Here is a 17,851-nt window from a genome sequence, read left to right as displayed (position 1 = left end):
GAGGTCATGAGAGTTAGTACCACGTGTGTGTTGAGGTCATGAGAGGTAGTACCCGATATGTTGAGGTCATGAGAGGTAGTACCACATGTGTGTGAGGTCATAAGAGGTAGTACCGCGTGTGTGTGAGGACATGAGAGGTAGTACCATGTGTGTGTGAGGTCATGAGAGGTAGAACCACGCGTGTTTGAGGTCATGGGAGGTAGTACCACGCGTGTGTGAGGTCATGAGAGGTAGTACTATGTGTGTGAGTTCATAAGAGGTAGTACCGCGTGTATGTGAGCTCATGAGAGGAAGTACCATGTATGTGTGAGGTCATGAGAGGTAGTACCACATATGTGTGAGGTCATGAGAGGTAGTACCACGTGTGTGTGTGTGAGGTCATGAGAGGATAGTACCATGTGTGTGAGTCATGAGAGGTAGTACCACGTGTGTGTGAGGTCATGAGAGGTAGTGCCACGTGTGTGTGTGAGGTCATGAGAGGTAGTACCACGTGTGTATGAGGTCATGAGAGGTAGTACCATGTGTGTGTGAGGTCATGAGAGGTAGTACCACGTGTGTGTGAGTTCATGAGAGGCAGTACCTCGTTGTGGGAGGTCATGAGAGGTAGTACCACGTGTGTGTGAGGTCATGAGAGGTAGTACCATGTGTGTGTGAGGTCATGAGAGGTAGTACCATGTGTGTGTGAGGTAATGAGAGGTAGTACCATGTATGTGTGAGGTAATGAGAGGTAGTACCATGTGTGTGTGAAGTCATAAGAGGTAGTACCACGTTTGTAAGAGGTCATGAGAGGTAGTACTAGGTGTGTGTAAGGTCATGACAGGTAGTACTACGTGTGTGTGTGGTCATGAGAGTAGTACCACGTATGTATGAGGTCATGAGAGGTAGTATCATGTGTGTGTGTGAGGACATGAGAGGTAGACCACGTATCTGTGAGGTCATGAGAGGTAGTACCACGTATGTGTGAGGTCATGAGAGGTAGTACCACTTGTGTGTGCGGTCATGAGAGGTAGTACCACGTGTATGTGAGGTCATGAGAGGTAGTACCACGTGTGTATCAAGTCATGAGAGGTAGTACCTGTGTGTGTGAGGTCATGAGAGGTAGTAGTACCACGTGTGTGTGAGGTCATGAGAGGTAGTACCACGTATGTGTGAGGTCATGAGAAGTAGTACCACTTATGTATGAAATCATGAGAGGTAATACCACGTGTGTGTGAGGTCATGAGAGGTAGTACCATGTGTGTATGAAGTCATGAGAGGTAGTACCACGTGTGTGTGAGGTCATGAGAGGTAGTGCCACGTGTGTGTGTGAGGTCATGAGAGGTAGTACCACGTGTGTATGAGGTCATGAGAGGTAGTACCATGTGTGTGTGAGGTCATGAGAGGTAGTACCACGTGTGTGTGAGTTCATGAGAGGCAGTACCTCGTTGTGGGAGGTCATGAGAGGTAGTACCACGTGTGTGTGAGGTCATGAGAGGTAGTACCATGTGTGTGTGAGGTCATGAGAGGTAGTACCATGTGTGTGTGAGGTAATGAGAGGTAGTACCATGTATGTGTGAGGTAATGAGAGGTAGTACCATGTGTGTGTGAAGTCATGAGAGGTAGTACCACGTTTGTAAGAGGTCATGAGAGGTAGTACTAGGTGTGTGTAAGGTCATGACAGGTAGTACTACGTGTGTGTGTGGTCATGAGAGTAGTACCACGTATGTATGAGGTCATGAGAGGTAGTATCATGTGTGTGTGTGTGAGGTCATGAGAGGTAGACCACGTATCTGTGAGGTCATGAGAGGTAGTACCACGTATGTGTGAGGTCATGAGAGGTAGTACCACTTGTGTGTGCGGTCATGAGAGGTAGTACCACGTGTATGTGAGGTCATGAGAGGTAGTACCACGTGTGTATCAAGTCATGAGAGGTAGTACCTGTGTGTGTGAGGTCATGAGAGGTAGTAGTACCACGTGTGTGTGAGGTCATGAGAGGTAGTACCACGTATGTGTGAGGTCATGAGAAGTAGTACCACTTATGTATGAAGTCATGAGAGGTAATACCACGTGTGTGTGAGGTCATGAGAAGTAGTTCCATGTGTGTGTGAGGTCATGAGAGTTAGTACCACGTGTGTGTAAGGTCATGAGAGGTAGTACCACGTATGTGTGAGGTCATGAGAGGTAGTACCATGTGTGTGTTTGAGGTCATGTGAGGTAGTACCACGTGTGTGTGAGGTCATGAGAGGTAGTACCACATGTGTGTGAGGTCATGAGAGGTAGTACCACGTATGTGTGTGGTCATAAGAGGTAGTACCACGTGTGTATGAAGTCATGAGAGGTAGTACCACGTGTGTGTGAGGTCATGAGAGGTAGTACCACATGTGTGTGAGATCATGAGAGGTAGTAGCACGTGTGTGTGAGGTCATGAGAGGTAGTACCACGTGTGTGTGAGGTCATGAGATGTAGTACCACGTGTGTGTGAGGTCATGAGAGGTAGTACCATGTGTGTTTGAGGTCATGAGAGGTAGTTCCACGTGTGTGTGAGGTCATGAGAGGTCGTACCACGTGTGTGTGAGGTCATGAGAAGTAGTACCACGTGTGTGGGAGGTCATGAGAGTTAGTACCACGTATGTGCGAGGTCATGAGAGGTAGTACCATGTGTGTGTGAGGTCATGAGAGGTAGTAGCACGTATATATGAGGTCATGCGAGGACATACCACGTGTGTATTAGGTAATGAGTAGTTGTACCATGTGTATGTGTGAGGTCATGAGAGGCAGTACCACGTATATATGGTAATGAGAGGTAGTAACATATATACATGAGGTCATGAGAGGTAGTACGACATATGTAGGAGGTAATGAGAGGGAGTACCACATATGGGTGAGGTCATGAGAGGTAGTACCACATATACATGAGGTCATGAGAGGTAGTACCACATATGTAGGAGGTAATGAGAGGGAGTACCACATATGTATGAAGAAATTCCCCAGTGGAGTGAGGAAAAGGGTAAGAGATTCCCCAGTGGCGTGAGGGAAGGGTAAGAGATTCCCCAGTGGGGTGAGGGAAAGGGTAAGAGATTCCCCAGTGGCGTGAGGGAAAGGGTAAGAGATTCCCCAGTGGCGTGAGGGAAGGGTAAGTAGACAGGAAGTAGGCGAGGACTGACCTCCTAACCCTCACGACCTCCATGATGGATGTATACCAACATTGTGTTTACATATGCAAACCAAGTCATCCCTGTCATTACAAACTCCTGTACTTTCCTCTCACATTACAAACTCCTGTACTTTCCTCTCACATTACAAACTCCTGTACTTTCCTCTCACATTACAAACTCCTGTACTTTCCTCTCACATTACAAACTCCTGTACTTTCCTCTCACATTACAAACTCCTGTACTTTCCTCTCACATTACAAACTCCTGTACTTTCCTCTCACATTACAAACTCCTGTACTTTCCTCTCACATTACAAACTCCTGTACTTTCCTCTCACATTACAAACTCCTGTACTTTCCTCTCACATTACAAACTCCTGTACTTTCCTCTCACATTACAAACTCCTGTACTTTCCTCTCACATTACAAACTCCTGTACTTTCCTCTCACATTACAAACTCCTGTACTTTCCTCTCACATTACAGACTCCTACTGCAACTACTGCACTAGGTGAAGCGTTGTGGCAACTACTGCACTAGGTGAAGCGTTGTGGCAACTACCGCACTAGGTGAAGCGTTGTGGCAACTACCGCACTAGGTGAAGTGTTGTGGCAACTACTGCACTAGGTGAAGCGTTGTGGCAACTACTGCACTAGGTGAAGCGTTGTGGCAACTGCTGCGCTAGGTGAAGCGTTGTGGCAACTACTGCACTAGGTGAAGTGTTGTGGCAACTACTGCACTAGGTGAAGCGTTGTGGCAACTACTGCACTAGGTGAAGCGTTGTGGCAACTACTGCAGTAGGTGAAGTGTTGTGGCAACTACTGCACTAGGTGAAGCGTTGTGGCAACTACTGCACTAGGTGAAGTGTTGTGGCAACTACTGCACTAGGTGAAGCGTTGTGGCAACTACTGCACTAGGTGAAGCGTTGTGGCAACTACTGCAGTAGGTGAAGCATTGTGGCAACTACTGCACTAGGTGAAGCATTGTGGCAACTACTGCACTAGGTGAAGCGTTGTGGCAACTACTGCAGTAGGTGAAGTGTTGTGGCAACTACTGCACTAGGTGAAGCGTTGTGGCAACTACTGCACTAGGTGAAGTGTTGTGGCAACTACTGCACTAGGTGAAGCGTTGTGGCAACTACTGCACTAGGTGAAGCGTTGTGGCAACTACTGCACTACGTGAAGCGTTGTGGCAACTACTGCACTAGGTGAACATTGTGGCAACTACTGCACCAGGTGAAGCGTTGTGGCAACTACTGCAGTAGGTGAAGTGTTGTGGCAACTACTGCACTAGGTGAAGCGTTGTGGCAACTACTGCACTACGTGAAGTGTTGTGGCAACTACTGCACTACGTGGTGTTGTGGCAACTACTGGACTAGGTGAAGCGTTGTGGCAACTACTGGACTAGGTGAAGCGTTGTGGCAACTACTGCAGTAGGTGAAGCGTTGTGGCAACTACTGCAGTAGGTGAAGCGTTGTGGCAACTACTGCACTAGGTGAAGTGTTGTGGCAACTACTGCACTAGGTGAAGCGTTGTGGCAACTACTGCACTAGGTGAAGCGTTGTGGCAACTACTGCACTAGGTGAAGTGTTGTGGCAACTACTGCACTAGGTGAAGTGTTGTGGCAACTGCTGCACTAGGTGAAGTGTTGTGGCAACTACTGCACTAGGTGAAGCAGGAGATGGTTACGCCTCTTGTGGTGGCCCCGGGTTCACCTCCAAGGTACATGGGCCGCCTACAAAAACTCGGCCAATTATCTCATAGTTTGCATTTTTCTCCGTAATCCCCTTGGAGTTGCGTTATGAGGAGGCCATTCCCGGTGTAATTAAATATATTTTATTCCCATTTGTGTGACCGTTGTCCGTGTATGTACGAGAGAATGATGAATATTGTGTTTAATTAAAGTGTGGGAGTCAGATCAAGGTGTTTCTTTTACTCAAGGTAGCGGAAGCTTTGCAAGTAAATAATATGTAACACCTTTACCTTTGTGTATTACTAGTCATTCATGAAAGCCAGTAGCCCATGATTTGTGGTTTTTAATTAATGCAGAATAGACCCATTTTAACCAAGTAATCCAAGTCAATAAGACAATACAATTTACTGTCTTTTTCCTGGGCCTCAATCTGGGCCTGACACTCTCCTCCAAGACCATGAAGGGGAAGATCCTGCATGTCTATACACCCTCCCAGAGAGAAAGGTGACATAGAGAGAGATTAAAAGGATAATAAAGTTAAATTAGTGAAGGAAGGAGGAGGGAGGCCGGTGTTGGCAGGGTGGTTCTGGTGTTGGCCGCCAGGTGGCAGAGCGGCCGGTTTGTTGTCAACATTGCCCACCAAGATGTAATGTCGGGACGCCTTACCTCGTAAGTTCCTCTCACTCTACACACTCCTAGATGGAATGGCCACTCTCTGGGGGCTGGTGATGTGGTATATATGATGGTAGTTACGTAGTTACCACCTCCCTCTCCTCCTCTCCTCGTCCCGCACGAGTAATGGTGGTTGATGTAGTTCAAGTGTTGTGGTTGTTGTGGGGGAAACTGTTGTTGTTGTGGGGGTACCACATCAGTCAGCCAGTCATGTTTGTAACCTGGTCCAGTGTCAACCTCACCAGTCAACCTTATCAAATGCTCATCTTTCTCCTTTATTATAGGAAGCCCCTCGTCTCGCACGAGTAATGGTGATTGATGTAGTTTAAGTGTTGTTGTTGTGGGGGAAACTCCTCAAATATTGTTGTGGGGAACACATCAGTCAGTCATGTTTGTAACCTGGTCCAGTGTCAACCTCACTAGACAACCTCATCAAATGTTCATCTTTTTCCTTTATTACAGGAAGCCCCTCGTCCCGCACGAGTAATGGTGGTTGATGTAGTTCAAGTGTTGTTATTGTGGTTGTTGTTGTGGGGAACACATCAGTCAGTCATGTTTGTAACCTGGTCCAGTGTCAACCTCACCACACAACCTCACCAAATGTTCATCTTTCTCCATTATTAAGGGAAGCCCCCCGTTCTGCACGAGTAATGGTGGTTGATGTAGTTCAAGTGTTGTTGTTGTTGTGGGGAACACATCAGTCAGAGATGTTTGTAACCAGGTCTAGTGTCAACATAATCAGTCAACCTCATCAAATGTTCATCTTTTTCCTTTATTATAGGAAGCCCCTCGTCACGCACGAGTAATGTTGGTTGATGTAGTTCATGTGTTGTTGTTGTTGTGGGGAACACATCAGTCAGTCATGTTTGGAACCTGGTCCAGTGTCAACATCACCACACAACCTCACCAAACGTTCATCTTTCTCCTTTATTAAGGGAAGCCCCCCTGTCCTGTACGAGTAATGGTGGTTGATGTAGTTCGTGTTGTTGTTGTGGGGGAAACTCCTCAAGTGTTGTTGTGGGGGTACCACATCAGTCAGTCAGTCATGTTTGTAACCTGGTCCAGTGTCAACCTCACCAGTCAACCTCATCAAATGTTCATCTTTCTCCATTATTAAGGGAAGCCCCTCGTCCCGCACGTATAATAGTGGTTGATGTAGTTCAAGTGTTGTTGTTGTGGTTGTTGTGGGGGAACACATCAGTCAGTCATGTTTGTAACCTGGTCCAGTGTCAACCCCAGTCAACCTCACCAAATGTTCATCTTTCTCCTTTATTATAGGAAGACCCTCATCCCGCACGAGTAATGGTGGTTGATCTAGTTCAAGTGTTATTGTTGTGGTGGTGTTGTGGGGAACACATCAGTCAGTGATGTTTGTAACCTGGTCCAGTGTCAACCTCACCAGTCATCCTCATCAGATGTTTATCTTTCTCCTTTATTAAGGGAACCCCTCGTCCTGCACGAGTAATGGTGGTTGATGTAGTTCAAGTGTTGTTGTTGTTGTTGTGGGAGGAAACTCCTCCAGTGTTGTTGTTGTTGTGGGGGAACACATCAGTCAGTCATGTTTGTAACCTGGTCCAGTGTCAACATCACTAGACAACCTCATCAAATGTTCATCTTTCTCCTTTATTATGGGAAGCCCCTTGTCCCACATGAGTAATGGTGGTTGATGTAGTTCAAGTGTTGTTGTTGTGGTGGTGTTGTGGGGAACACATCAGTCAGTCAGTCAGAGATGTTTGTAACCTGGTCCAGTGTCAACCTCACCAGTCAACCTCACCAAATGTTCATCTTTCTCCTTTATTACGGGAAGCCCCTCATCCCGCACGAGTAATGATGGTTGATGTAGTTCAAGTGTTGTTGTTGTGGTTGTTGTGGGGGAACACATCAGTCAGTCAAAGATGTTTGTAACCTGGTCCAGTGTCAACATCACCAGTCAACCTCACCAAATGTTCATCTTTCTCCTTTATTATAGGAAGCCCCTCGTCCCGCACGAGTAATGGTGGTTGATGTAGTTCAAGTGTTGTTGTTGTTGTGGGGGAAACTCCTCAAGTGTTGTTGTGGGGGAGCACCTCAGTCAGTCATGTTTGTAAGTAACTTGGTCCAGTGTCAACATCACCAGTCAACCTCACCAAATGTTCATCTTTCTCCTTTATTATGGGAAGTTGAGTGTGTGTGTGTCATGGCTGGGAGACCAAAGTGAAGGATTATATTAACCTTTCTTGACCTCCCTATTATGTCACTTGACCTCCCCATTATGTCGCTTGACCTCCCCATTATGTCGCTTGACCTCCCCATTATGTCGCTTGGCCTCCCCATTATGTCGCTTGACCTCCCCATTTATACCACTGCTTCACAAATAGAAACAAGTTTTTCTTTTTGGGTATGAATTTTTTTTTCTTTTTGCGGCGAGTTGATACAATGACTGAATGAACAGGAAATAGTGTTAAGTGTTTTATGAATAGATTCCCTTTAATGAATCATTCATATGAGAGGGAAATATAACGTTTAATGAGTCATGTTTAAATGGTCTCCTATATATTCATCCTGTCACTGTTTGAGATGATAAGATACAGCAATAATTACATAGTAAACCACATTTGATTTTGTCAAGAACTAACATAGAAAAGCAAATGGCATGACAGGATGGACAAATTTAACCCACGAGATAATAGATAAGTATGACCCAGGAGATAATGGACAAGTATGACCCTGGAGATAATGGACAAGTGTGACCCAGGAGATAATGGACAAGTGTGACCCAGGAGATAATGGACTAGTGTGACCCAGGAGATAATGGACAAGTGTGACCCAGGAGACAATAGATAAGTATGACCCTGGAGATAATGGACAAGTGTGACCCAGGAGATTATGGACAAGTGTGACCCAGGAGATAATGGACAAGTGTGACCCAGGAGATAATGGACAAGTGTGACCCAGGAGATAATGGACAAGTGTGACCCAGGAGATAATGGACAAGTATGGCCCAGGAGATAATGGACAAGTATGGCCCAGGAGATAATGAAAAAGTATCGCCCAGGAGATAATGAACAAGCATTGCCCAGGAGATAATGGACAAGTATTGCCCAGGAGATAATGGACAGTTTGGTTCAGAAAAAGATGGTAACTGTGGTTTATGAAAGGATAGGCAGTTGTGATCCTGAAGAAAATGGACCAGTGTGGCCCTTTACAGGATGGACCAGTGTGGCCCTTTACAGGATGGACCAGTGTGGCCCATAAGAGGATGGACCATTGTGGCCCATTAGAGAATGGACCATTGTGACCCACTAGAGAATGGACCAGTGTGGCCCAATATAGGATGGACCAGTGTGGCCCAATATAGGATGGACCAGTGTGGCCCAATATAGGATGGACCAGTGTGGCCCATTAGAGGATGGACCAATGTGGCCCATAATAGGATGGGCCAGTGTGGCCCATTATAGGATGGACCAGTGTGGACCATAAGAGGATGGACCAGTGTATCCCATAAGAGGATGGACCAGTGTGACCCATAAGAGGATGGACCAGTGTGGCACATAAGAAGATGGCCCAGTGTGGCCCATTAGAGGATGGACCAGTGTGGCCCATAAGAGGATGGACCAGTGTGGCGCATAAGAGGATGGACCAGTGTGGCCCATGAGAGGATGAACAAGTATGGTCCAAATGATGAACAAGTGTGGCACTGGAGGAGATAGGTAGGGGTAGTCCAGGAAAGGATGCACGTGTTGTCTAGGAGAGAATAGGCAAGAGTGGTCCTGAAGGGGATTGTTAAGTGTGGTTCAGCAGAGGATAGACAAAAAAAAAAAAAAAAAAAAAAATGGGCTTTGAAGGGGTAGGCAAGTATGATCCAGGCTAGACAAGTGTGGTTCAGGATGAGATGGACAAGTGTGATCCAGGATAGATGAGTGTAGTGCAGGAAGGGATGGGCAAGTGTGATCTTGGAGAGGATAGACAAGAATGATCCAGAAGGGGATAGGCAAGTGTGATCTAGGAGTAGATAGACAAGAGGGGTCCAGAGGGAATAAGTACTTGTGGTCCTGGATAGGATAGGCAAGTGTGGACCAGGATAGGACAGACAAATGTTATTTTAAAGAGGACAGATAAGAGTGGTCCAGTACTTTAGAATCACATGACTTTACAACTTTGAAAATTTTGTATGATGTTTGTATTCATAATTTCATCACACAGTTTAGTCCGTTCATCCACTATTTTTTCACACTGACTGACATGGTATGGGCAAAACATGCCTTAGTCAAAGGCTATCTAGGATGAAGGAAAAAAGTATGAGAAAAAGAATGTAGAAATTAATCAGGGCTCCACAGATGTTTGTATACCTGACTCTTAAAGGTAGAAAGATCAAAGGAAGAGGGAGGGACGAAAGAAGAAAGAGAATTCCACAGCTTACATGTTTGAGAGGAGGAGGAGGTATCATAGCAGGTAATGCTTGAGTGGCCAGTCTTGGGCCAGAAACTGTAAGAAACACCAGCCAAATACGTGCCTAGAGTCCATGGAGTTGGGAACACATGCAGACAGCTCGTGAGAGCAGTGGCCAAAGTAATACCAGTAGAGCAGAGAGAGCAGTAACATTGTAGTATATGAAAAGGGATGGTTGCAGAGAGGAGATGCTAGAAGAATTGATGTGATGGAAGACTTTTAGTTCCACTCTGGATAAAAGAGATATGGGGGATGAGCCACCACAGATGTGTGAGTAGTACTCCTTACTTGGGCACCTAAAACCCCTCTACATATGAAGTAACTGATCATAAGATGATTATGGCACTTATACAACAAACCCAGCATTTTCGAAGCATACATTGTGATATTCAGGATGTGCGTTTTCCATGATAAAGTGGAGGATATGTTCATGCCCAGCATATTTTCAATGTTAATGGTTGAATTGGTGTTTTACAGTTGGATAGGGAAACTAATGATTCTTAGAGGTATAGGGGGAAATTGCATTTGAGCACTTATCAACTTTAACTAGCTTACTCTTGCTGTTCTTTCTTTACATTTTTTGAAGAAACAAACACTTGATTTTTGATTACTGTATGTGTTTACTGAGAGAGTTTTACACTTGTCTCTTAACCCTGTGTATAAGGAGCATGTCTTTATTTCTATGTATGTTTGCACACACACACACACACACACACACACACACACACACACACACACACACAGCCCACCTTTAGGTAGGTACCCATTTATCATCTAGCCTCAAGAGGAGGATGACCACTTGGGTTAGGTCTAAGATGGCTGCCACTCCCAAGATTCAAACCCAAATAGGTCCAACCCTGGGCTGGCTCATGCTGACTTATGGTCAACAACATTAACCACTACACCACAGAGGCCCATTTGTGTTTGTGTATGTATGTTACTTATTGATTTATTTGTTCAGATCTGGCAGCGGATGGAACTATGGAAGCGGAAGTGGATCATAGGGTGGGGGAGGGGGCAAAAATCCTGGGAGCCTTGAAGAATGTGTGGAAGTCGAGAACATTATCTCGGAAAGCAAAATTGGGTATGTTTGAAGGAATAGTGGTTCCAACAATGTTGTATGGTTGCCAGGCGTGGGCTGTGGATAGAGTTGTGCGCAGGAGGATGGATGTGCTGGAAATGAGATGTTTGAGAACAATGTGTGGTGTGAGGTGGTTTGATCGAGTAAGTAACGTAAGGGTAAGAGAGATGTGTGGAAATAAAAAGAGCGTGGTTGAGAGAGCAGAAGAGGGTGTTTTGAAATGGTTTGGGCACATGGAGAGAATGAGTGAGGAAAGATTGACCAAGAGGATATATGTGTTGGAGGTGGAGGGAACGAGGAGAAGTGGGAGACCAAATTGGAGGTGGAAAGATGGAGTGAAAAAGATTTTGTGTGATCGGGGCCTGAACATGCTGGAGGGTGAAAGGAGGGCAAGGAATAGAGTGAATTGGATCGATGTGGTATACCGGGGTTGACGTGCTGTCAGTGGATTGAATCAGGGCATGTGAAGCGTCTGGAGTAAACCATGGAAAGCTGTGTAGGTGTGTATATTTGCGTGTGTGGGCGTGTGTATATGCATGTGTATGGGGGTGGGTTGGGCCATTTCTTTCATCTGTTTCCTTGCGCTACTTTGCAAACGCGGGAGACAGCGACAAAGCAGAAAAAAAAAAGAAATAATTACCCCAGGACCAGTCTCTATGAAAGAGTTCTGGTGTTACCCAGGACCCTTCTTAAAGCTCCTGCAGCCCATGGCTGCACTCTTTCTGGTAATAAAGGAATGTATACTCCTTTGGAGTAATAAGTGTAACCTCTTGTAAGCGGAGCTCAGCAATGTCTATGTGTGCGTTTCTTATGGGATGACAGGAAATGAACTTTGAACATCTTCATTTATCAATTTCAATGGTTTTTAATTTTCAGCAAAAATAGGGAGTCATCTGTTTGTTTTTGTGAAGAATGACTGCATTCACATCTGCTTTGGGCCATTTTCAGAAGGTTGTGACGATGGCACAGTCTGGTGGCAGCTCAACACGTCGTGGGGCCCAAGCCCCTCTTCCGGGGGCTCATCCACATCCCACTCCCCCTCACTCACATGATCCTGTGCCACTTCCATATCACTGGCATGATAAGCAGGTTTGTGATCTTTCTGTATCCTCAGTTTCTGTTGGTGTCTTACTCAAGAAAATCGTATTGCTTATTTTTAATCATGAAAGAATAGCATAAGATATTTCAACTTTCTCACTTGGTTATGGTGCAAAGGAAAATCATACATTTTCCTGTGTCTGGTAAGATGTGTGATTACTGTTAGCACGTTACAGTGAGAAAGATTTACATTTGTTACCCAGTGTTTTGTATATGTGTATCATGTCTTTCCTCCCATGTGTTTGTATACACACACAAACACACACCTGAATATGTTTGCAGATGATGCAAAATTCATGAAAGATGTGAAAAGAGAAGAGGATTGCTTTAGCTTTTATGGGGACCTGAACAGACTCCAAAGTTGGTCTGATATGTGGTTGATGAAATTCAACCAAAGCAGATGTAAGGTAATGAGGATGGGACTGTGAAAGAAAGCTTTCAGTATGACTTTTATTTAATAGGAAATAAGCTTCAGGAATCTGTGTTGGAGATAGACTTAGGAGTTGACATTGAACCCAACCTGATATTAGAGTCCCATATTAGGAGAACAGTAAAAGAGACAAACTGTCTGCTGGCAAATATCAGAATAGCTTTTACATAAATGGATAAGGAACAATTGTAGCAAGCTGTTCATATCCTGCATAAGGCCAAGACTAGAGTATTCTTCTCAAGTTTGATCACCCCACTTGGAAAAGCACAAAGAGCTAATAGAGAAGGTCCAGAAGAGAATAACAAAGAAGGAACTGGTATTAAGAAAGCTAAGTTACAGGGAAAGGTTAAAGGCAATAAGTTTGCCCATCTTAGAAGTGGGAAGAGTGAGGGGTGACCTAATAACAGCCTTGAAGTTTTTTAAACAGATTGATGACATTGACAGTGAACAGTCCTTTAAGAGATGTAGGGATGGAGCAGCCAGAGGACATAACATGAAATTAAGTAAGAAAATTTTTAAAAGAAATAAATGATTACTTTTATAGCTTAAGGGTGGTGGGTGAATGGAATAGAATGACTGAGGATGTATGATAGTAGATAATGTTCAAGAGATGGGATCCTACAAGTGTAGAACTCCATCCCTCTACAATACAATACACATGCATAGCACCCAAAACCAAATATCCATTTTAAAGCTGCTACAAGGTGTCAAAGCAAGCATCACCTTATCAGACCTGCAAGAAGTATCAGTAGGCTATTGTTTTTTATTACTTCCATTACTCCAGTGCAACAACATAACTACCCATTACTCCAGATGCAACAACATAACTACCCATTACTCCAAATGCAACAACACAACTACCCATTACTCTAGTGCAATAACATATCTACCAATTTGTACACAATTGAGAGAGAGGCCTGTGCACCGAGGGCCCCATCACTTAACCCTTTTAAACTTTCTTACCTTATACTAGCAGCATTCACAATTTCATCCCACAGCTCATTCCTTTCGTCCAAGACTGGTACTATAAAAGTACTTCTTTACATCCTCTCTAACATATTTCTTTCTTGATTTCATGTTAGATTTCGTGGTCACCATATCATTGTGACTCACAGCATTGTTTGCTGTCGACATATGTAACTAGTGTAGTACTTGAAGGATATGATCAAGTTTTTGCCTGCTTTTCTCCATACCACTGGAGGAGTTTATGGCTTCCAACCTCTTAATGTAATTTAGCTCTTTTATTTCAAGAACTATGTTGGTTGCTCCTTTCATCACTTTTTAAATGCAATGACAAAATTTGAGAAGCATATGACAGTTTAGGTTTTAAATTCATTGTGAATAGCTTACTGAGCATTTCCTTGTCCATAATCTTAAATGCAGTTCTAATGTTTGCTTGGTGACAGTGTGTATCCTCTACGATTTACCAAAATAGCATTCTGACAATAGGTGTAGTGCAATCAGCCCCCAGGTTGCTTTCACACAGATTTCTATGGTTTATTTTTGGGTAGACCACATTCCCATCAAGGCCCTTTTTCACCAACCATATTTCAGGTCAGGTTTGGATCTTGTCCAAGTCCTTTTGTAGGTTGATGCAACCCCCTTCATTCTTTACTTTTTCTTTACTCTTCTGACAAGTCATTTACAAAAAGCAGCTCAACAGCACACCACTGGTAACTCACACCCATTTTGAGAAGGACTCCGCTGACATATATACTGTGTTCCTTTCCACTATGATATTTTTCTGTCCATCTGATCCTCATCTCCTAATTTTTATCTGAAAATTCATCTTCAATATCAGTCTTCTTTGTAATACTATGTCAGATCTGACGGTACATGAATACGGAATCCACCCATCCATCTCTTGTCTAGAATGGAGCTCATTTTCTGTGTACAACCTTTCTTCCATGAACTTTGTTTTTTTTCACTTTGATGGTCTCTCCTGTTTGAATACTCAGCTATTTGCTTTCATATTATCTTATCCAGTACTCTCTTTTACAGACTGCACCAGTACTCTGTTTTACAGACTGCACACACCAGTAATTCATAACAGTTTCTTGATCTATCTTAAAGATAGGCATGACATGTGCTTCCATCTACACCTTCAGAAATAAAGTCTCTTCCCGTTTTGTTTTCTTTTTAACATTTCAAGTGACCTGCAAAGTTTTTCTGCATTCTCTTGTAGGACTTATATTGAGCAGTCCCATGTGCCTATGTTGGTCAATGCAATTTAGTAGTTGTGTATGTCTTTCTAACCTTTCAGTACTTAAGTGCTTCTCTATCCTGTCTTGGTGATGGGCCTATTGTGTCCTCCTCTATGGATACACTGGTGAACTTGTCATTTAGTTCTTCATATATTTTCTTGCTGGCTTTTACAACTTTTCCCTCTGAATTCCTAACCTTATGAGCTGCTTTAACAGCTCTTCCCTGTGAATCCTGTAGTGTGATTAGCTGCTCTGCAACCAGCAATTTACTTATAATGATTTTATGGAAATGTTTTGGGTTTTGGACTATCCTAGGTCATGTCCACAATATTCTTTCTGGATTTTCACTACTTTTCCTTCCCAAACTTGATATATTCATTCTTTTCTTTCGTATACCTTTCAGGAGTGTGTGACATCACCATGATTGTTTAATTTGTTTATGGATGGGATGGTGAGGGAGATAAATGCAAGATTCTTGGATAAATGGGCAAGTATGCAGTCTGTAGGAAATGAGAGGGCCTAGGAAGTGAGTCAGTTGTTGTTTGCTGATGTTACTGCATTGATAGTAGATTCTTCGAGTGAGAAACTGCAGAAGTTTGTGACTAAGTTTGGAAGAGTATGGAAAGGACGAAATTAAGAGTAAATGTGGATAAAAGGAAAGTTATTAGGTTCAATAGGGTTGAGGGACAGGTTAGTTGGGGTGTGAGAGTGAAGAGGGAATAAGTGGTGGAAGTGAAGTGTTTTAAATGCCTTGGAGTGGACATGGCAGTGAATGGAACCATGGAAGTGAGTCATAGGGTGGGTGAGGGGCATAGGTTCTGGGAGTGCTGAAGAATATGTGGCAAGAGAGATCTTTGTCTGGGAGGGCAAAAATGGAAATGATTGAAGGTATAATAGTCAAAAAAATATTATATGGAAATGAGGCATGGGGTATAGAGGAGGGTGGATGTGTGGGAAATGGAATGTTTGAGGACAGTATTGGTGGTGATTGACTGAGGAAGTAATACAAGTGTAAGGGTGAGGTGTGGTGATAAAAATGTATTGTTGAGAAAGCTGAAGGAGGTGTAATGAAATGGTTTGGATGTATAGACAGAATGAATGAAGAATGGTTGGGAAAGAGAATATATGTGTCAGACGTGGAAGGAATAAGAAGAGTGTGGAGACCAAATTAGAGATGGAATGATGGAGTGAAAAGATTTTCTGCGATTAGGGCCTGAACATGCAGGAGGGTTGAAGATATGTACGGGATAGAGTGAATTGGAACCATGTGGTGTACAGGGGTCAACATGCTGTTAGTGGACTGAACCAGGTATTTGAAGTGTCTAGGGTAAACCATGGAAAGGTCTGTAGGGCCTGGTTGTGGATTTGGTGCATTAATGAGCCGATTTCCGTTCATGGCATGACCTTGCTAACACGGGAAACATCAATCAAGTACAGAAATAAAGAAAAAGAGCTTTCATGTGCTGGCTGGGTAATTTGTTGCCTAAATTTACCCTGTATTGGATTCCTATGTAATTAACTATTTGCAATTGGCTGCTCAATTGTACAGTTAGAGTTTTACACTTGTGGGGTCCCATCCCTTGAACTTTCTTTAATATCAGTCAAATTTTTAAACTTTTGTTTGCTGTAAAAAATTCACACAGCATCATAAATAGTTTTATTCCATTCAGTCACAATTTTTTTTTTTTTTTTTTTTTGCTTTGTCGCTGTCTCCCGCGTTTGCGAGGTAGCACAAGGAAACAGACGAAAGAAATGGCCCAACCCACCCCCATACACATGTATATACATACGTCCACACACGCAAATATACATACCTACACAGCTTTCCATGGTTTACCCCAGACGCTTCACATGCCTTGATTCAATCCACTGACAGCACGTCAACCCCGGTATACCACATCGCTCCAATTCACTCTATTCCTTGCCCTCCTTTCACCCTCCTGCATGTTCAGGCCTCGATCACACAAAATCTTTTTCACTCCATCTTTCCACCTCCAATTTGGTCTCCCTCTTCTCCTCGTTCCCTCCACCTCCGACACATATATCCTCTTGGTCAATCTTTCCTCACTCATTCTCTCCATGTGACCAAACCATTTCAAAACACCCTCTTCTGCTCTCTCAACCACGCTCTTTTTATTTCCACACATCTCTCTTACCCTTACGTTACTTACTCGATCAAACCACCTCACACCACACATTGTCCTCAAACATCTCATTTCCAGCACATCCATCCTCCTGCGCACAACTCTATCCATAGTCCACGCCTCGCAATCATACAACATTGTTGGAACCACTATTCCTTCAAACATACCCATTTTTGCTTTCCGAGATAATGTTCTCGACTTCCACACATTCTTCAAGGCTCCCAGAATTTTCGTCCCCTCCCCCACCCTATGATCCACTTCCGCTTCCATGTTTCCATCCGCTGCCAGATCCACTCCCAGATATCTAAAACACTTCACTTCCTCCAGTTTTTCTCCATTCAAACTCACCTCCCAATTGACTTGACCCTCAACCCTACTGTACCTAATAACCTTGCTCTTATTCACATTTACTCTTAACTTTCTTCTTTCACACACTTTACCAAACTCAGTCACCAGCTTCTGCAGTTTCTCACATGAATCAGCCACCAGCGCTGTATCATCAGCGAACAACAACTGCCTCACTTCCCAAGCTCTCTCATCCCCAACAGACTTCATCCTTGCTCCTCTTTCCAAAACTCTTGCATTCACCTCCCTAACAACCCCATCCATAAACAAATTAAACAACCATGGAGACATCACACACCCCTGCTGCAAACCTACATTCACTGAGAACCAATCACTTTCCTCTCTTCCTACACGTACACATGCCTTACATCCTCGATAAAAACTTTTCACTGCTTCTAACAACTTGCCTCCCACACCATATATTCTTAATACCTTCCACAGAGCATCTCTATCAACTCTATCATATGCCTTCTCCAGATCCATAAATGCTACATACAAATTCATTTGCTTTTCTAAGTATTTCTCACATACATTCTTCAAAGCAAACACCTGATCCACACATCCTCTACCACTTCTGAAACCACACTGCTCTTCCCCAATCAGTCACAATTATACTATATAAAAG

General features: G+C 43.8%; 1 protein-coding gene across 5 annotated transcripts in view; it reads left to right on the top strand.

The window, feature by feature from the left end:
• Window positions 1-5,414: 5,414 nt before the first annotated feature.
• Window positions 5,415-17,851, top strand: part of LOC139762294 (coiled-coil domain-containing protein 102A-like) — a 153,845-nt gene continuing 141,408 nt past the window's right edge. For 2 of the 5 annotated variants that reach the window (XR_011715685.1, XM_071686882.1), the window contains exons 1-2: window positions 5,716-5,807; window positions 11,954-12,094. Coding sequence is in view for 4 of the 5 variants with exons in the window: in XM_071686882.1 (XP_071542983.1) it covers window positions 5,805-5,807; window positions 11,954-12,094 (144 nt within the window). In the remaining variant the exon portion in view is untranslated. The other 3 variants (XM_071686883.1, XM_071686884.1, XM_071686885.1) reach the window with 3 other exon arrangements.

Source organism: Panulirus ornatus, chromosome 43 (assembly GCF_036320965.1).
Source record: "Panulirus ornatus isolate Po-2019 chromosome 43, ASM3632096v1, whole genome shotgun sequence".
NCBI lineage: Eukaryota > Metazoa > Arthropoda > Malacostraca > Decapoda > Palinuridae > Panulirus > Panulirus ornatus.
The sequence above is the reverse complement of the archived record's forward strand: the minus strand, read 5'-3'. Positions and strand labels throughout refer to the sequence as shown.